At 38.9% G+C, this 22,108-nt stretch overlaps 1 protein-coding gene across 1 annotated transcript in view; it reads left to right on the forward strand.

Moving 5' to 3' along the window:
* The window catches only part of LOC124789618, an 81,015-nt gene extending 59,150 nt beyond the window's left edge, over positions 1–21,865 (forward strand). The window contains exons 4-6 of the mRNA XM_047257038.1: positions 1,769–2,071; positions 20,207–20,723; positions 20,830–21,865. Coding sequence (XP_047112994.1) covers positions 1,769–2,071; positions 20,207–20,723; positions 20,830–21,063 — 1,054 coding nt within the window. The 3' untranslated portion in view covers positions 21,064–21,865. The remainder of the gene's footprint in view (positions 1–1,768; positions 2,072–20,206; positions 20,724–20,829) is intronic.
* Positions 21,866–22,108: the final 243 nt, after the last annotated feature.

The raw sequence follows: 22,108 nt of genomic DNA on the forward strand, positions 1-22,108 counted from the left end.
TTGTCGACACTATCCCATTCTCCTTTTATAAAAAACGGTTTCACTATTGAGCACTTTAACTGTTCAGGAAACTGACCGTTCCTAAAGGAAAAATTACAAATGTAGCTAAATACAGGGCAGACACATGCAGCACAGTGATTTAGCATATTTCTAGTTGCCCTGTCATATCCATGAGAATCCATAGTCTTCAGCAATTTAATTATTGACTTAATGTCCCCTTTGTCAGTTGCACAAAGGTGTGTTACAGATAGCAGTCTTAGAATGCTATTTGCTGAGAGAGTTATATGATTCCCTGTAGAAATTAAGTGTTTATTCAGTGCACATACTATATTCAGAAAATCATTGTTAGATCATGTACATACATCTGCATTATCAGTAACAAAAACATAACATTCATATAGACCCTGTGCTGTTGGCCAGACACTTCCTTCATGGTTGACCATATTGTTTTCAATTTATTTCAAGAATAAGCTGAACTATTTGCATACCACATACCTTTTGCGTTCCAAATGACATTTTTAACCTTCTTACAGTACTTTTTGTAATGGGTTACTGCAGCCCTATTGTGACTATTTCTAACATTTTGATATAATTCCCCATTTTCTGCGTGGTATCCTTATCACATCAGCCAGCCACCCAGGTTGCTTTTGGTAGTATCCTGTTTTAAATGTTCTAACAAAAATCAGTTTTGAAAGAGCATGAGAAATAATCTATGTCATCAGCACTTTCAACAACCTGCCAGTCTTGTTCTGTAATGAGGTTTTAAAAAATCCTCTATTTCCCAGGATTAACATTTCTGAATAGCTGCTAATTATATTTAACATGCATATGTATGTGGGTGTGCATAACCTTTTACTAATGGAATTCTCCTCCAGTAATGAAGAATGAACAAAAATGTTGTCTGTAGTGGTGCTGTTGTCCCCCTGCATACTGGTTGGAAAAAAATACATTCTGCATCAGATTATGTAAATTTAGAAGCTCTTCCAAGATTATTTTATTTGTACAATGACTTATAAAATTAATATTAAAGTCAGAACATCCAACTAATTTTTGCTACTTTCTATAAAGTGAACCGAGAACTCTTCCTAGCTTGAACAGAACTGTCTTGAATTCAGGAGTTGAGGACCTATAGATAACTATATACAACTTTAGTTTCACTAAATTTAACTAATTCTGCACAACAGTCAGTGACCTTTTAGTCCATTGTTTTGGCACCTCAACAGATTTAAATGGAATATCATTTTTGACATACATGGCCACTCCCCACTCTGCAAAGAGCTTCTTGAAAAATAAACAGCTCATCTGTATCTCAGTATCTTCTTCAACAGCTGGGTTGTAATCATTCCAGGATGAATGATGTGCCCATTTATAACTTTTTTGGTCTCATAATAAAACTCTTATTTAAATGTTAAAGATTTCGGAAATTACATACATATTTTTTAGATTTTTGCTGAAATAATTTTTTTATGTAATTTGCTTGTTATGTATTTATGTATGGGCACAAACATGTTGCTGTAATTTTAGTATGTAAAAAAAACTTTTTAGTTACGATATCTTGTATATTGATTTATGTTTTTGTTTTATACTTCTTGCTCACATTTTCCACTTCAAAGGGAAAAGATGTGTAATTTCTGCTTGTGTATTTTTCATGCTATACTCTGAGAGTTTTGACACATCCATAAAAACAGCACTGTCAAGCAAAATGACCTAAATACAGTGTCACCATATATATCTACATTAAGTAATTTTTTATATAAATTTGTGAAAGGTACAATCACGGTGCTGTATCCGAAGAACTAGATCGGCAGTATCAGAGACTTCAGGAACGCTTTGTGGGACGTGAAACTGCATCCAGCTGCAATCCATGGTTTACAACGTGGAATGCAAGCAAAAGCTCAGTAAGATACCAACGAAGTCTTGGACAGTCTCCTGGAAGCCGGTTGAGTCATCTTGCTCGCCGTCGACAGTCATTCTCTTCGTGCAACTTGCAGCCTGCCAGTATATCAGGAAAATTGCCTGGAGTTATGCACAGGAGTGCAATAGAGCGTCGTGTTATTATGGTAGATGCAAAGTAAGTAGCACTAAGTGAATTATAGTTTACACATTGGACACTTTTTTTATTTACTCATTTGACTTCAGTTTAAGATGACTCAGAAAATACAGCTCTTATTTAAATACTTAATTGAAATGTACTAGCCGGCCGGGGTGGCCGAGCGGTTCTAGGCGCTACAGTCTGGAACCGCACAACCGCTAAAGTCGCAGGTTCGAATCTTGCCTCGGGCATGGATGATTGTGATGTCCTTTGGTTAGTTACGTTTTAGTAGTTCTAAGTGCTAGGGGACTGATGACCTCAGAAGTTAAGTCCCTTAGTGCTCAGAGCCATTTTACTGAAATTTACTGTTATTGGAACACAGGACATTAACAGTGATTATTTGAGTGGAATAGATTTCAAGGTCACATCATTGTGCTTTATGCTGCTAGCCTGCAGCACTTTCAGCTTTTTAATGTAATATGTTCATGCTCCAATTTTATGGCAGGTAGAGTAGGTGCTATTCTCCCAGGTTCAGGGTGGTGCAAAAAGAATGCGTGAACTACAAGCTAATGTGATTAGATTTATTTTGATCACATGTAAAATGCATTTGCACCAGTGCACTCTAAAGTTACCTAGTTTAAGAACTGCAGTTATTTTCTTAAAGATAACATTTCATCAGAAAGATCTTCATACACATACATTAGAAGCCTTTCTTTAACTTAACATATATTGCAACCTTCAGATCATCGACTGAACGAGGTTTGTGCCATGTTCGTTCCCAAAGCCTCAAGTTGTGGCCACAAGAAATTGTGTAACACTGCAACATAATGTTCCCCAATGACCACTACTTTGGGAACTTCACACCACATGGTCACGTTTGCACTGTACAGTGGTTTGTGATACAATTATTTTGGATAGTCTGCTGCCCAGTAGTGACAGTTCCGCTTATTTAAAAAACCGTCCAAGTGAAAGTAAGCTTCATTGCATTATCAAAACATCGTCAGTAGCAAGAACACCAAGTGTTCTTTCACAGAACAGTCTCCTTTTGTCAAAAGCCCATTTGTGATGCTTCTATACCATCATTATTTTAGAACATAGATTTTATCTATCCAATTAAATAATTTTGGCAATAATAATTGTTTTCCGTTTTACATTATGTGATAAGGATGGAAGTGTAACTTTCAGTTCAGGATGCGCTGTAGCAAGCTACGTGACACGCCCAAACGTATAGCACACTGCATAGTGGAGTGACGAGACCTTGAATAATAGACACACTTACTCTGTTGTCATTTTCTGTAGTTCAAGCGGTACAAGGACAACCAGCTGACTGGATTGACAACTGATCCAGGTGTGCAGAAGGAGTTAACCAAATGAAATATTGCGTTGTGATTAGGTATCGTACCATTAGGCTCAAGACTGAACTGTGTACGGAAAAGCCGTTAAGTGGTGATAAAAGATTCATCACTTTTGAAATGATATTCAACAGTGAAAACAAGATGAGGTCCACTGCGCCATTGTTACTGAAATGAATGCCACAACAGGCAAAATAACAGCACTCGGGGAGTGATTGACTGCTCCCTTCCACTTCTCCTCTGCAACTCAGATCCATGCATTCATTTTCCATCACCCTGTACCAAGGTATGTGGGAATTTTTTAGCAATGAACTGGTAAACGTAGCAGACAGTGAGATAGGACAATAATACGCACTGTAGCACAATGTGAGCTTTCACCTAAGTGTAATAATACCTCATTGTTGCAGCACAAAGCAATGAGTTATTGAAAGAAGGGGTGATTGGAAGTTGCAGAGTTGTGATGTCAGGATATTTCAGCTTATTAGGACATGTTCTGGTTGCACAAATAACATAAAATTTTACTAAACCCACAAGAATACCCTTTAATCAACTTCGTTGATATTTCAGCATGACCACTAGAATGCTTTGATTTTGAAGGTTTTATTATGAATTTTACTTCTTTTGGTATCAGCAACATACATAAAGTACTGAGGTATTTGTCACATTACAGGCATCTGTTACCAATGTTTCATCTACACTTAAAGCTATCTTCTCCTCTTTCTTTCTAGTTCTTTCAGCCTCCTCTTTCTCAATATCACATATTGTTTTTATTTTGTTGCTATCTTCATTTCATAGTGCATTTTCTTAGATGTCTGGATTATTTTCTTTAATGTTATGCAGTATTGATTGTAATGAACTAAATAATCATCATTGGAGCTGTTCCTGGCTGAAAGATAATAATTTTCTTTTTTGCTACAAGATAATTTTATGCCTTGAGTAATTCATGGTTTTCTTGTAGGCATTTGTTTAATCTGATTTACTTTTAGAGGAAAACAGTTTTCAATCAAGATACTTACTTTATCAATGAATGTGTTGTATTTTTCATTCATCTCCTGACCACTGTAAAATCTCTCCAGTTCATATCTTTGAACAGTTTGCTAAAATACTTAATTTGTTATATATTAACTGCTCTTCTATACTCAGATTTAGTAGATTTTTTAACGTGCTTAGTGTTTATACTTTGAACAAGTAACTGCATGTTGTGGTCTGGTAGGCTGTTGATTTTTTGGTTTTGTGATACCAGGTGGTTATAATTAAAGTGCAGCTACTCAAGTTTAGGCTGCAATTATTGTATGGCAATGAAACTTGGTAGATATGGTAACACATTAATGTGGAACCAATTTACACTTGGGAGTGGGGGGGTGGGGGAGGCAAAACTAGTTCCAATTTCGACCACCAGATGAAAATCTGGCACTGTACAGCATCTCCTCGGCATCTCTGGTGCACATACTGAACAAATTGTGTAAGCAGCAATTAATAAAAAAATCAGCATTATGCTTTTCTCACTTGTTTGACCTTTCCTGCTCATTCCCATTCCTAAGCCATTTTATTTGGAAACATTTGTATACATCTTTCTTGCATTCGTAGTGTCTGATTTGCATCTGGTGACCAAAATTGGTACTACTTTTTTGCCAGTTTAAATCAGTTCTGCATTATTGATTTTGTTCGTTTGATTCTGAAAGGTGATTCTGAGTATCAGAATTGAAATTAAAAATGATTAGTATTTTCTTTTCAATAAATCTCTTCTCCTTCCTTAATTTTCATAAAATAAAATCCGTGTAAAATACATCAGTGTAGGACTTCTTGTTTCACCAATTACTGCAGATTAGCTTTTCAACATTTTCACTATCTAAAATCTACATGAATAGTGATTCAGTGATTTATTATTCTTCTGTTACTCATTGATTAAAATAGTTCTTCCCTTTCTGAATGGCGATGAACTTTTGTGATGGGCAAGTGAGTACAAACATCTTGTTTGAGCAGAAGCTAAGCTCATACTAACAAAAAAGTTTTCATGAATTAATCTTTGTTCTCCTTTTATGTTGTTATCTTGCTCATCCATGGTTATACGTAGTAATATGGTTCTGTCATGGTATTCTATACAACATTGGTGGCTCCTACTGTGACATAAGAATTTTGGCCATCAGTTTCCATCCACTGCCCAAGGTGTATCTCATAAAAATAATAACAATCAAAAACAAATATTTTAATGTACAGAACATTCTGGTCGAGAGTTACGAATTATTTAGGAATAAAGGAGACGACTCACTGAAAGGCAGAAGTGCTGCTTCGTCAGTAGGTACACAAACAAAAGGTAGAGAGCTTGGCTAGCTTTCAAATTGCACTACCTGATAAATCTTGCATGTTGTGCTCTGCTTCATGTTGTGCCACTGGATGTTCCACCTTGTTTTTGGCAACAGTTTGGCAGTGGCCATTCATTCTAATTGACAGCTGGTTGGTTGTCATACCAATGTAAAATGCTGTGCAGTGTTTGTATCAGAGCTGGTATGTAACGTGGCTGATTTCACAGGTGGCCTGGCATCTGATAGGGCACAATAAGCCTGTGACGGGACTAGAGTAGGTGGTGCTGGATGACTGGATTGGATGGGTGTTGCATCTGGGTCTTCCACAGGGCTATGATCCTTGTGGGAGGGGATTGGGGGAGGTAGTTGCATAGGAGTGGACTAGGATGTTGTGGAGGTTGGGTGGGTGGTGGAACACCACTTTGGGAGAGGCTGTAAATATTTGGAGTAGGATGTCCCTCATATCAGGACAGGATGATAAATAATCAAATCCCTGACGAAGGACATGGTTCAGTCATTCCAGTCCGGTTGGTTTTGGGTGACTGGGGGGAGGGGGGGGGGGAGGGGGGGGGGGGGGGGAGGGGAGGGACTTCTTTATGGTTGGTTCTTGGAACGGATGTGAGGATCCTGATCCTGATCCTGTGTGTGTGTGTGTGTGTGTGTGTGTGTGTGTGTGTGTGTGTTTCCTATGAGCTTGAAAAAGAATGTGAATTCCAAAAGCTAGCCAGACTTTGTACCTTTTGTTTATGTACCTATCGGCGACACAGCACTTCTGGCTTTCAGTGAATGGTCTCTTTTATTCCTAAATAATTCGTAAAACAAATATTTTAATGTATATAAGATATCATGTACATATAAATAACAACTTTTTGACTGTTGTTATCCAATTTAATCGTTATTAAAATTGTAATAAAATTAGTTGTGCGCACACTTGTTAATTTGTAGACAACGAAGGTACAGAAAATTTCACATCTCTAAAAGTTTATGAGAAAATTCCCAAATTTAAATCAGACAAATTCTGTACCCACACAATTTGGTTAAAAAATATTATCAATGGCTGTCTTAGAGAATTTAACTATCCTAGTTGGAAAATTTACCATAGGTGATTGACTGACAATGTTACTGACTGTAATGAATGTTTACTGGAAGACTTTTTATGATGATCTATGTAGTCACAGGCAACCACAATTTCTTTGTTTTTCACTGTTAAATAGACCAGTAGGGCTTTTCTACACCTACATCTACGCTCTGCAAACCACCGTGAGGTGCATGGTAGAGTGTACATCCCATTGCACCAGTTATTAGGCTTTCTTCCTGTTCCATTCATGTATGGTGTGCAGGAAGAATGATCGTTTGAATGCTTCCGTGTCTGCAGTAATTATTCTAACCTTATCTTCATGATACCTATGTGAGTGATATGTAGGGGGTTGTAGTATGTTCCTAGAGTAATCATTTAAAACTGGCGCTTAAAACTTTGTTAGTAGACTTTCTGGGGATAGTTTACGTCTATCTTCAAGAGTCTTCCAGTTCAGTTCCTTCAGTATCTTTGTGCCACTCTCCTACAGATTAAGCAAACCTGTGACCAATTGTATAATTGTATTAGCCTTCTCTGTATGCATTCAATGTCCCTGTTAGTCCTATGCGGAACGAGACCCACACACTTGATTCTAGTACTTGTTGCATATGAGTGATTTGTAAGCAGTCTCCATTGTAGACTGATTGTACTTTCCCCATATTCTACCAATAAACTGAAGTCTACTACCTGCTTTACCCACAACTGAACCTATGTGATCATTACATTTCATATCCCTGCAGAGTGTTACGTCCAGCTATTTGTGTGAGTTGGCAGATTCTAACAGTGACTCATCGATATTATAGTCATAGGATACTACACTGTTTTGTTTTGTGAAGTGCAAAATTTTACATTTCTGAACACTTAAAGCAAGTAGTCTATCTCTGCACCACATTGATATCTTATCAAGATCTGACTGAATATTTATGCAACTTCTTTCAGGTAGCATTTTATTATAGATAACTGCATCATCTGCAAAATGCCTGGTTTTACTGTTAACATTGTCAGCTAGGTCATTAATATACAATATAAACAGCAAGGGTCCCAACTTATTTCCCTGGGGTCACACCCGAAGTTACTTCTACATATGATGATGACTGTCCATCCAAGATAATATGCTATGCCCTCCCTCCCAAAAAGTCCTCAATCCAGTCACAAATTTCACTTGATACGCCATGTGATCGTACTTTTGACAATAACCATAGGTGCGGTACTGAGTCAAATGCTTTCCGGGAATCAAGGAACGCTGTGTCTCACTTGTGACAGTGCATTTCCCTAAGTTATTGGCTATTAGCCCAGATAGTTTTCCCTTCCATTTCCTGTTGAGGTGAAAGCTGTACCTAGTGTAGTCTCATCTATTGATAGTATCTGCGGGAATCAAACCACTGTGAGGTACCATAGCTGATACAAGCAGCCTATCCAACTCCAAATTAACTCTTGTGATGGAAGAGTTCAAGTGAGGTCAATAATGGCAACCCAAAAGTGACACAAATCTGACATTGGTATGCTTCATTGCTGACACTATCTTTATCAAATCACACTTTATAGAATAGATACAATCTCTGTCAGTTCTATTACCTGACCTCCCACTATGACCAAGATACCTTCCTCTGTAAAATCTTTACATAATGGGTCTTTATCCTACATCTCATAATCAAGACCACCACTAGATTGAAAAAAGTTTGTGAACTGGTACTCTGGACTTATATTATCCTGTAGCAGTTGTCCAACACCTCTAACATGTGAACTAACTAACAACAATATTTTCTTTGTCCTTAAAGATTTTTCTACCTTCTTATTTCTCAGATTCTTTTTGAAAGTGTGTTGTGATCTTTCTACACCTGCATATACACGAGGCTCATCTGTGTCTGACTGGTGCAACAAGACAAATCTATTTTTCACATTTATCATAACAATGTCTCGTACAGTCTTCTGTCTGTTACTTCTATTAACTGTAGCCACTTCCTACCTCTTTGTACCTTTCTCCTTCCTTAACCTGGCCAGATCTTTCCTTTAGTTAGCTTGAAGAACTGTAATACCAGGCCTCATTTATTTTGCCACTACCCACAATACAGTACACTAATGGATAAAGCTACGGAAACTGTCATATCACACCCTGGAGCTAACTATCTCATGGCAAGTCAAGCACTTCTCACTCATGGTAAACTACATAATTATGCTTAGAATAAATTAATGAGTATTGAATAAACCTCAAGAATTTGTTCAGAAAATTAAGCCTAAGAACAAGAAATACTTTACAACTTTCCCAAATCAGGAGATTTAAATTTTTACTATTTCCCCTTAATGTACATTAGATAATATAATGGTTAATACTATTTAGTTATCTAGAACAGAAATAAAGAACAGTGTCCCTGTTTGTCATAACTAGAAATGTAAATGAAAACAAATGTAGGTCAAAAATACGCAATTTACTGCCTATACAAACTTTTCAATACTTTGTCATAATACATATAAAAGAGTGAAACATTTGACAGTTGCTTTACAAAACACAATACATCTATATCCTGTCTAATATTCACTTAAATAACTTGTATTACAAGATTAACCACTTTTCTTTACACGAGTACTTACAGACAAACATATGGCTGCCTCCAGGGCTGCCAAATGTCTCAGTGATGCTCATTTAAGTGTGATACAGTGAAATGACATTACATTAATGTATTACAATGCTAATTCTAATTGTAGATTATCCTAAAACATTAAAAGTTTCTGTGAAGATTATATAATAGAAGGAGTTGCCCAATAGAAAGTGCTTTAATTCAGTCTTAAGCTCAATTACATTATCTACATCACATTTAGCGTGCTCCGGTAGGTTGTCAAATACATGTGTATGCATGTATTTGGTTCCATTCAGGACTAACATTAACTCCTCAAGGTCTTTGTAGGGGTTGTTTTTGGTTCTATTATTATATTCATGCTTTTTCACTATTTTGGTAGTGAGGGAATATTTCAATGACAAAGGACCTTAATGAATATATGTATTGTGAAGTATTTGTCAGAATACCTAGTTTTTTGAAGAGGGTCTTTGCAGGATGTTCCTGAATTAACAGCAGATATAATTCTTATGTCACACTTGTGTGTTTTGAAAATATTATCCGTGTAACTTGAATTTCCCCAGAAAAAAATTCTTTACTCATTAATGTGGACATGAAAAATTCACATATTTGCAATAAATGCGAATATAGATGTGAATTCTACCTCAAAATGCAAGAACTCAAAATTATTTACTAGATGATATTTCATAGTAAATTGTATCCGGATGAAAAATTTTATCAGAGATAGTTTGAAACAGCTTTATCTTCTGCATGTAAGTATTGAAAATGTCACCAGTTTTGGTTACTAATATTACACATCATCTGGCTAAGTCTAGTTTGGAAAGATAATGTGCATAAGAACATGCTAGCGAAATAAAAAAGTGCACAAATACGATGACATATCTGTACACTCTATTCTCTGGTGCCATGCCAGTTCTAACTAACCTAAGGACATGACACACATCCATGTCCGAGGCAGGATTCGAACCTGCGACCGTAGCAGCAGTGCGATTCCGGGCTGAAGCACCTAGAACTGCTCGACCACAGTTCTTAAGTAACTGTAGTTTATCTGCTTAGGATGTGTTCAAAGGTAAATTGTCTGCTACTGACAGAAAAAACCCTTCTACAATTTTAGGACTACTTTTGATCAGGTCATTTTACCTGTGAAGAAATTTCTTCATTTTCTTGGTTTGGCTTCACTGTCTCATTTCTTATTATGTTCAAAATAACTTTTTATATTGTTGCTGGCAGGGTTTATCTTTTCTTGAAGGTGCAAACATTTTGATGTTCAGAAGATTTTGCATTAAATTTTACAGTACAGTTTTGCCTGGTATTCTGATCCCATTTGTAATCCAGAGTTTAGGTGTGTTTAATCTGCTCCCTTTGGTTGATTAATTAGGGAAATAGTTTCAAAGTAGACTGTGTAACAGAATACATTACATTTTTTGTTTACAACAGGGGTGTTGTGTACTTTTTTCCAGCCTGTATTTCACAAATTCTTGAATTCCTTAATCCTTTTTTTAAATTTTTTACTCTTGTAGTTTTCCAATTCTTTTTACTTATGTCATGCGCTCTGATATTGAACATCACCAGTATCATGGTCTGGGAGACCATTAACTATGGGGCTACACTATGACTTTGCAGTCTCATTGCATCTATAAAAACATTGTCAATAGCAGAGCTGCTAGTTCTCAGAACTCTTGTTGAAAATTGTATGAGCGGAGCTAGATTACATGAACTGGCAAGGGACTAAAGTGTAACTCTTGATTAGATATGCTGTAAAACATTCAAATTAAAATCTCCACCTAATGTTACCTCATAGTATTTGGAAGTCGCTGCGTGGTCTGATGCGCATTGCCATGGTTAGTGCGGCCATCCCCATTGGAGGTTCGAGTCCTCCCTCGAGCATGGATGTGTGTGTTGTCCTTAGTGCAAGTTAGTTTAAGATAGATTAAGTAGTGTGTAAGCTTAGGGACCGATGACCTCAGCAGTTTGGTCCTATAGAAGCTTACCACAAATTTCCAAAATTTGGCAGTCAAAAAGTTAAATAACGTATCAAGTTGTTTCATAAATAATTCAAAATTACTAGATGGAGTCCTGTACATTGTGACTGTTATTATTAACTGTCCACAACACAGGCTTCAAAATGCTGAGCCCTCTAAACTCTACGAGTATCAATGTTTTCATGTTTATCGCCCTTTCTAATGTAAATGGCAACTCCCCCTTTCTTCACACCTAATGCACAGTAACTGAATGCTAAGTTATATCTATCCATATTCAGCCTTCCTGTATCCATTGTCAAATGGTTTTTAAAAACACGTATTAGAGCTATGTGATTTGCAGACTGCATTTCATCTAAAGACATCATAATTTCATCAGTTTTGTTTTTTGACACTCTGATATTTTGATGCTGTACATTTAAATTTAATCTCTCTTTTACCTTCATGTATTTTAGGCTGAAAATTAATCAATGGAAATTTCAGGTAGGAATAACAACGATTTAGGAAAAGATGGAATGCTACTTACTGTAAAGATAGCATGCTAAGTTGCAGGCAGGCACCATAAAAAGTTACACATAACATTCATCTGTAGCCATCATCAGAAACACACACTATTCATTCACTCAAGTAAGCACACCTCGTGCACACGATTGCCATCTCCAACAGCGATTTAGCGGGTCGTAATGCAACTGTCAATGTGGGATGTAAGAAGCAGTCTGAAGGGTGCGGAGAAGGGGAAGGGATAGTAGTGTGTGGGTGGGAAGAGAGACAGATGCTGTCTGGTGGAGTGTGCAGGGACTAGACTGCCAACAGATGCAGCCTCAGGAGGTTGTGGGGAAAAAAGAAGCAAAAAAGGAGAGGAGTGGGAAAAGATGGACGGATGCGTTGGCAGAGGGTTGCAAATAAACAGGGTGGGAGATAAGAAAGGGCAACAGCCTCAACGGGTGTGGGGCAAAGTCAGGACATGTGGGGACCAAGCAGCAATCGGTATTGTAATTGTAAACTGTCGAAGCTGCGTTGTAAAGTACCGGAACTTCAAGCGCTGATAGAAAGCACTGAAGCTGAAATCGTTATAGGTACAGAAAGCTGGCTGAAGCCAGAGATAAATTCTGCCGAAATTTTTACAAAGGTACGGACGGTGTTTAGGAAGGATAGATTGCATGCAACCGGTGGTGGCGTGTTTGTCGCTGTTAGTAGTAGTTTATCCTGTAGTGAAGTAGAAGTGGATAGTTCCTGTGAATTATTATGGGTGGAGGTTACACTCAACAACCGAGCTAGGTTAATAATTGGCTCCTTTTACCGACCTCCCGACTCAGCAGCATTAGTGGCAGAACAACTGAGAGAAAATTTGGAATACATTTCACATAAATTTTCTCAGCATGTTATAGTCTTAGGTGGAGATTTCAATTTACCAGATATAGACTGGGACACTCAGATGTTTAGGACGGGTGGTAGGGACAGAGCATCAAGTGACATTATACTAAGTGCACTATCCGAAAATTACCTCGAGCAATTAAACAGAGAACCGACTCGTGGAGATAACATCTTGGACCTACTGATAACAAACAGACCCGAACTTTTCGACTCTGTATGTGCAGAACAGGGAATCAGTGATCATAAGGCCATTGCAGCATCCCTGAATATGGAAGTTAATAGGAATATAAAAAAAGGGAGGAAGGTTTATCTGTTTAGCAAGAGTAATAGAAGGCAGATTTCAGACTACCTAACAGATCAAAATGAAAATTTCTGTTCCGACACTGACAATGTTGAGTGTTTATGGAAAAAGTTCAAGGTAATCGTAAAATGCGTTTTAGACAGGTACGTGCCGAGTAAAACTGTGAGGGACGGGAAAAACCCACCGTGGTACAACAACAAAGTTAGGAAACTACTGCGAAAGCAAAGAGAGCTTCACTCTAAGTTTAATCGCAGCCAAAACCTCTCAGACAAACAGAAGCTAAACGATGTCAGAGTTAGCGTAAGGAGGGCTATGCGTGAAGCATTCAGTGAATTCGAAAGTAAAATTCTATGTACCGACTTGACAGAAAATCCTCGGAAGTTCTGGTCTTACGTTAAATCAGTAAGTGGCTCGAAACAGCATATCCAGACACTCCGGGATGATGATGGCATTGAAACAGAGGATGACACGCGTAAAGCTGAAATACTAAACACCTTTTTCCAAAGCTGTGTCACAGAGGAAGACCGCACTGCAGTTCCTTCCCTAAATCCTCGCACAAACGAAAAAATGGCTGACATCGAAATAAGTGTCCAAGGAATAGAAAAGCAACTGGAATCACTCAACAGAGGAAAGTCCACTGGACCTGATGGGATACCAATTCGATTGTACACAGAGTACGCGAAAGAACTTGCCCCCCTTCTAACAGCCGTGTACCGCAAGTCTCTAGAGGAACGGAAGGTTCCAAATGATAGGAAGAGAGCACAGGTAGTCCCAGTCTTCAAGAAGGGTCGTCGAGCAGATGAGCAAAACTATAGACCTTTATCTCTGACGTCGATCTGTTGTAGAATATTAGAACATGTTTTTTGCCCGAGTATCATGTCGTTTTTGGAAACCCAGAATCTACTCTGTAGGAATCAACATGGATTCCGGAAACAGCGATCGTGTGAGACCCAACTCGCTTTATTTGTTCATGAGACCCAGAAAATATTAGATACAGGCTCCCAGGTAGATGCTATTTTTCTTGACTTCCAGAAGGCGTTCGATACAGTTCCGCACTGTCGCCTGATAAACAAAGTAAGAGCCTATGGAATATCAGACCAGCTGTGTGGCTGGATTGAAGAGTTTTTAGCAAACAGAACACAGCATGTTGTTATCAATGGAGAGACGTCTACAGACGTTAAAGTAACCTCTGGCATGCCACAGGGGAGTGTTATGGGACCATTGCTTTTCACAATATATATAAATGACCTAGTAGATAGTGTCGGAAGTTCCATGCGGCTTTTCGCGGATGATGCTGTAGTATACAGAGAAGTTGCAGCATTAGAAAATTGTAGCGAAATGCAGGAAGATCTGCAGCGGATAGGCACTTGGTGCAGGGAGTGGCAACTGACCCTTAACATAGACAAATGTAATGTATTGCGAATACATAGAAAGAAGGATCCTTTATTGTATGATTATATGATAGCGGAACAAACACTGGTAGCAGTTACTTCTGTAAAATATCTGGGAGTATGCGTGCAGAACGATTTGAAGTGGAATGATCATATAAAATTAATTGTTGGTAAGGCGGGTACCAGGTTGAGATTCATTGGGAGAGTCCTTAGAAAATGTAGTCCATCAACAAAGGAGGTGGCTTACAAAACACTCGTTCGACCTATACTTGAGTATTGCTCATCAGTGTGGGATCCGTACCAGATCGGGTTGACGGAGGAAATAGAGAAGATCCAAAGAAGAGTGGCGCGTTTCGTCACAGGGTTATTTGGTAACCGTGATAGCGTTACGGAGATGTTTAACAAACTCAAGTGGCAGACTCTGCAAGAGAGGCGCTCTGCATCGCGGTGTAGCTTGCTCGCCAGGTTTCGAGAGGGTGCGTTTCTGGATGAGGTATCGAATATATTGCTTCCCCCTACTTATACCTCCCGAGGAGATCACGAATGTAAAATTAGAAAGATTAGAGTGCGCACGGAGGCTTTCAGACAGTTGTTCTTCCCGCGAACCATACGCGACTGGAACAGGAAAGGGAGGTAATGACAGTGGCACGTAAAGTGCCCTCCGCCACACACCGTTGGGTGGCTTGCGGAGTATAAATGTAGATGTAGATGTAGCTCGGGTCGTAATGCAACTGTCAATGTGGGATGCAAGAAGCAGTCTGAAGGGTGCGGAGAAGGGGAACCGATAGTAGTGTGTGGGTGGGAAGAGAGACAGATGCTGTCTGGTGGAGTGTGCAGGGACTAGACTGCCAACAGATGCAGCCTCAGGAGGTTGTGGGGAAAAAAGAAGCAAAAAAGGAGAGGAGTGGGGAAAGATGGGCAGATGCGTTGGCAGAGGGTTGCAAATAAACAGGGTGGGAGATAAGAATGGGGAGGAGAGAAGACAGAGGTGGTGGAAACTTTTGAGTGGAGGGTGTAGGGACAATATGTTACTGGAAGGTGATGCTGGGATAATTATGGGACTGTAGAATGTGTTGTAAGGATAACTGCCATCTGTGCAATTTAGGAAGCTGGTGGTGGAGGGGATAATCCATATGGCTCAGGTGGTGAAGCAGCCACTGAAATCAATTCTGTTATGTTCAGCTGCATGTTGTGCTACAGGGTGGTCTACTGTGCTCTTGGCCGCAGTTTGGTGGTGGCCATTCATCCTGGTGGACAGCTTGTTGGTAGTCATAACAATATAAAAAGCTGTGCAATGATTGCAGCACAGCTGGTAAATGACATGGCTGCTTTCACAGGTGGCCAGGCCCCTGATGATCCTTTTGGTAAGGGGTTGAGATTGGAATTGGATGTGAGAGTGACATAGGGATGGACTAGGGTGTTGTGAAGGTTGGGTGGATGACAGAGCACCACTTTAGCAATAGTGGGGAAGATCTCGGGTAGGAGTCCCTCATTTCAGGGTACAATGATAGGTAATGAAAGCCCCAGCTAAGGATGTGGTTATGTTGATCCAGTTCACAGTGGTACTGGGTGATGAAGGGGGCACTCCTTTGTGGCTGGTTCTTGAGGGTGGTGGGAGGATTGGGGGTGTGACGGGAAATGACACAGGAGATATGTTTGCAGACAAGGTCTGGGGCCTTGGTGAGACCCTCAGTATATTGGGCAAGAAGTTCCTGTCCCCACGTAGTCAGGCAGTATGAGAGGGATTTTGTGGTGTGAAACTGATGACAGCTGTCAAAATGCAGGTATTGTTGATGGTTGGTGGGTTTAACATGGACAGAGGTGCAGATGAAGTCATGAGAGGAGGAGGTCAATATCTAGGTACTGTTGATGGATTTAATGTGAACAGAGGTGCAGATGGAGTCATCAGAGAGGAGGAGGTCAACAACTAGGTAGGTGGCATGCTGGGTTGAGGACAACCAGGTGAAGCAAATGAGAGAGAATGCGTTAAAGATTGTTATGGAATGAGGATAGAGTGTCTTGGCTGTAAGTCCAGATCATGAAGATGATATCAGTGAACCTGAATCAGGCTAGGGTTTTGGCATTTTTGGGGCTAGGAAGGTCTCCTCTAGCTTACCCATAAACAGGTTGGCATAGGGGGTGCCATGCAGGTGCCCATGGCTGTGATGAGGATATATTTGTATACCTTCCCTTTAAAGGAGATGTAGTTGTGGGTTAGGATGAAATTAATAATGTGTATGAGGACTGAGGTAGTGGGTTTGGAATCTGATGGACGTTGGGGAAGGTATTGTTCATTAGCAGTCAGACTATGAGCATGAGGGTTGTTGGTGTATAGGGAGGTGGCATCAACAGTGACGAGTAGGAATCCAGGAGGTAAATGGTTGGGAATGGTGGAGAGTTGGTGAAGGAAGTGATTGTTATCTTTGACATAGGAGGCTAGATTATGGGCAACTGGTTGGAGGCATCGGTCGGTGAGGCCCGAATTTCTTTCAGTATGGGCCCAATAACCGATCACAATGGGGCATCATGGATTGTTGGGTTTGTGGATTTTGGGGAGCATGTTCAAGCCCGCATCTATCAGAACCAGTTAAACTAACTCCATATTGACCCATCTCAAAGAGCTGTTCAGATGAGCCAGTCAAAAGGTCTCAAAACAGGAATAAACTCAACATATGTATGGCTATCTGTACCAGGTCATTCTTCATAATGTAGCCATAGCCCCAGTCAGCACTGTTTCCTGCTCCATCTACTTTACAACATTGTATCTTTTCCAAAATCTGTGCACAAACAACGTACTGTATATCCTGTATATCCCCAATCATGTGGCCGAGACTTGCACTTGACTTGAAAAAATTTGGGACCTGATACTTGTTTCCTTGCACCTCATGTAACATCTGGCATATAGTTCTTCCATTACTGCTGTACCTTTGCTACTCGTACATCTACTGAAGTTAAAGTTTAAGTTTGTTCTACTTGCTTCTGATTGGACACTGGTCTCTGGGACAAGGATTCCTTCTCCAACGAGACCTGCTAATGTGCAATACTTTTGCCATATGGCTATCTATATGCAATGTTGTGGAAGGTTTCACCCAGTTTTCTAATGAGAAGACAGTTCATTAGTTTTCCTGGGGAAAGCGACCACTAAGTGGGAAATGCTCAGGACACTTACAGTCAGCATCTTGGCTTTTGTACAGAATAGTCATCAACCCGTCTGGAATCAGCCATTTATCTGTAGGATGTTTTCAGGCTACATCTGTTTGTACACTTTTTTATTGACATTTTCACTAATTTATTTTTATTTCTACTTTGATGAACTGTAATTTAGCATAATTATGCCTTTAGCATAGGTTTTACTGACATCTCTCTTGTATGCTCCTTGTCTCAGTGCTATTTGTTTTCAGCTGTACAGTGTAGAGTGCTTGAAAATTGTTGTTTTCTCTTTTTTTTCTCCCTTCCCCCCCCCCTCCCCGCCCCTCCCCACCCCATTTGATAGCAGTATTTGCTGTAGCACTACCTTAGCATCTCAAATGCACTGTAGTTGTTAATAGCTCACTGCACCATCAATCTCTTGGCATGATATATTTTCTGCTTTGGTTTGATGATCACCTGTAGCCTCCACAGAAGAGACAACTGGATACCATTATCATGTGCTTTATTTCACCTCCAGTATATTGTACATGTATGTCATATACTGCCTGGACAGGAGATTATTGGACACTGCAGTTTCTTAGGGTAATAAAAAAATAATTGCTAAAATAAGTCGCTAATTGGGTCTTCACCTTGCAGTGGTTTTGTTTCTCTTGTTCTGTATACTGTGTTTTTAAAAATGAGTATCATTGCTACCCAGACTTCATACTGAAATGAGTGCTAAATGATAAATTAACTCTTACAGTATATTGATAATTTTTACTTATGGACTGTCTGACAGCAACTGAATAAAACACAATTTTAGTGCCATACGCGTTTCGCCTTTATTTTCTGCAAGGCATTATCAGTGACCTGGAATATGTACATATGTGTGCTATTTAATTTACATTTTTGTCACTGTACCTATAGGTTATAAACAGTTCTGGTGGTTGGTATTTCCTATTAAGTAGTAATGTTTTGAACTGTACTTACAGGTTGCGTGGACGATTTCTTACATATTACGCTCCTGTTGCATTTTTGGTGTTGTTCTTCTTCTTATGAATGCCAAAAACTTACAAACACACTCAACAAACACACACAATGACAACACCACACAGAAAAGAACCAGATGGTACACCATGACCTACACACACAAACTAACACATAGAGTTGCAAACATCCTAAAGAGAGAGGGCTTCAAAATATCATATAAGCCTGGGCAAACCCTCCAGTCACACCTAAGCAAGCCAGCTACCAAGAGGGGCAAATTCCAACCACCAGGAATGTATAAACTTAAATGTCAAAGTTGTGATGCAGTATACATAGGCATGACATGCAGGAATTTTGAAACACGATACAAAGAACATATGAGATGTTGGAAGTATGAAACAAACCATTCCACATTTGCAGAACATTTAAAGCACCATAACCATCATCCTACAAACATGGAAGAAGAAATGAAAATAATGAGAATAAGAAACCATGACAAACATCTTATAGAAACACAAGAAAACTTCCACATCCAGAAAGCCATAGCAGAAAACAAACGTGTGATAAATGAACAAACACACATCAGTACAGGTTCCCTACTACACTTAATAAAGGAAATGATAAGATAAAACAAAAATACTCCTACCCCTTCATCTTCTGGGCACACACACACACACACACACACACACACACACACACACACACACACACACACACACACACACACAGCACAAAAAATTATATCACACCAACACACACACACACACACACACACACACAAATTCATACGCAAACAGGTCACAGATACTTCAATAATTACATCAAAAGTTTGGCAATAACATTCGATCTTTGGCAAAAACATTTGACAGTCGGCAACAGAAACCAAAACATTGCATTAAAGCAAGCGTTCAGTTCATAGTGCTGTGGAATGGGAGGGGGGGAACACAAATTGGCATTCATAAGAAGAACAACAACACCAAAAATGCAACAGGAGCGTAATATGTAAGAAATTGTCCACGCAACCTGTAAGTACAGTTCAAAACATTACTACTTAATAGGAAATACCAACCACCAGAACTTTTTATAACCTATAGGTACAGTGACAAAAATGTAAATTAAATAGCAAACATATGTACTTATTCCAGGCCACTCATGATGCCTTGCAGAAAATAAATGCGAAACATGTATGGCACTAATATTGTGTTCTATTCAGTTGCTGTCAGACGGTCCATAACAAAAATTATAATTATACCGTAATATTACACGCAACTGAGGAAGACAGGACTACAAAAGCTGAAGATAAATTAACTCATTTGTTGTAGCTTACTGCATGATTTGCAGCACTCTTGCCAGCACGCTCATCATTATCTTCAGTTCTTTCTGTCCTCCCCCCTTCCCCATGCGCATGTGCTGGTGTGCACGCATCGTGTTCACCTATATTTAGATTAATTTTGTATTTAACTTTTGAGATTTTTTTGGTTCTCTCAATAGTTCTAAACACTGTCACAGTTATTGATAAAAACAGACTTGTTGTTGTGGATCTCAAGTACTCTGTTTACTGTAAAACTAGTGTTGCTCACCATGTTTGTTTTTATGAAATGAATCTCATAAACATTAGTAACCTCTGGAAGATGGGGGGATTTTTTTGGGAGGGGGGGGGGGAGACAGAGAGAGAGAGTGTATTCCTGATTTGACTGTTTTGTATTATAGGAAAGAAGAGAAACAACAGAAGCATAAAATTAATAATCGCCGACTCCAGAGAAGCACAATCTGTATAGGAGAAGATGATAGCAAGTTAAGAAGTTCAAGGAGAGCACTCTTCCAGAGTCCAGTTGATGACAAGAAAGTTTCTTCTTATTTAAAATCCAGAACAGAATCCAATAATACGAAAACAGATGTTTGGGGAGGAACAACAAAGCTTGCAGAGAACAGAAGTCGCAGCCTTAATGAAAATTTCAATATAAATGGAAAAAGAGTGATGTCTGATTCACAGTCTCATCCAAGAAAGATTTCACGTAGACTGGTCTTTGATGCCTCTCAGCCAGTGGGGCATTCCTTATCACATAATGCAGAATTTAACCGACACTCATCAGTCAGCAGACAGCTGACAGAAAAGAAGTCAAATTCGTCTTATGTTAATGGGAACCATAGAAGCCAAGTACTTACACAGCCACTTTCTTCAAGTCAAGCAGCATCAAAGAGTAGAATAAGTGGCACGTACAAGAAGGTAATTCCCCCACAAGCATGAACAGTTCTAATATGATATTTAACCAGTAAGGCACTTAGTAAATGTTTGAAAGTTTTTGTGTGAACCAGTCTCTTTAATTTTTCAGAAATTATTGTGGGCTGTGGCTGAGGCTCTGAGGAGAAAGGGCATCACAATGACTCACCATCTTTTCCATCCTTGTGCGTCATCACTGACAAGGCTTCTTTTAAAGGTTGTAGGAAACACATTACTTGTACAGTCCAGAGAGGATACTTGTAAGACAACTAGTGAGCAGTTATTAAAAACTGCACTGCAGCATGTACATACTGTTGTTCAGAAAACGGAAGCTGGCTGCAGTTAATGATTGTAAAATCTGTTAAATTATATTAATTTTTATCAATATTTGAACTGACTTACCTGCAAAGTGAGATGCCTTATTCACTGTATTTGATGCAGAATTTGACAGTTTCAATGGAATGTGATGTATTTGCAGCTGCATCTTATTTTGACACCTCATGTATTGAAATATGTGTACAGCTCTCTCCAGAATGTGTGTGTGTGTGTGTGTGTGTGTGTGTGTGTGTGTGTGTGTACATAGTTATGCTTGTTGAAATGCATGCAGGTTCCAAATTTGCATGTTTGTGCGTTTGTCAGAATATTTAACGATCTCATGAAATTGTCTTCAGGGAAGTACTGCAATGATTGTGTTCATAGTCCCTCCAGTGTAAAATACAAATATTTTTACTATATATTGTTTATTTGTTGAAATGTATTTAGAATTCACATGTTCACCTAAAAATTAAAGGGAACTTCTAATTACCATGTTATACATTGTGTTGTGTGTGATGTCAGTAAGTGTTCAGTTGTTTTGTTATGATCAATGTGTGCATTTGGTAGTGTGTTGAGAGGTTATAGCAGCCAAAGACTCAGTTAAAAATTGTGTTCATTAGTCAATTACTGTTCCCTCTTTTAAAAAATAAAATGACAAAGTTTTTGTATGCCTATATGAGATACATCTTTTATATTTAACTCGGCAAGAGGGTTTTAAACTAGCAGTTTTCTTTTTGAGAAAACACTGAAGAGTTGTGGTAACATAGAGGCCTTATTTTGTGTACAGATATAAAACTGATTTTACTAGCCAACCTGAAATAAAATATTTTTATACTGTGAACATATTTGAGTTTCTCTCATTTTTTTTAAATCACAAGTATCATTCGACTCAATTTGATGGTTCAATATTTGACCCTTTTGTAACAACGTATGTGTCTTTCACAGCAAAATTACAAAGATACTGAATGAGTGGCCAGTCTTCTCACGTCTTTAGGAGGCAGAATTCCAGAAAAACAGATAAAAAATCTGTTTCTAACTCTGCGAATTGTTAGCTCCTTTTTCAGGAGGGAAAGAGA

The sequence above is a fragment of the Schistocerca piceifrons genome, chromosome 3 (genome assembly GCF_021461385.2).
Source record: "Schistocerca piceifrons isolate TAMUIC-IGC-003096 chromosome 3, iqSchPice1.1, whole genome shotgun sequence".
Lineage (NCBI taxonomy): Eukaryota > Metazoa > Arthropoda > Insecta > Orthoptera > Acrididae > Schistocerca > Schistocerca piceifrons.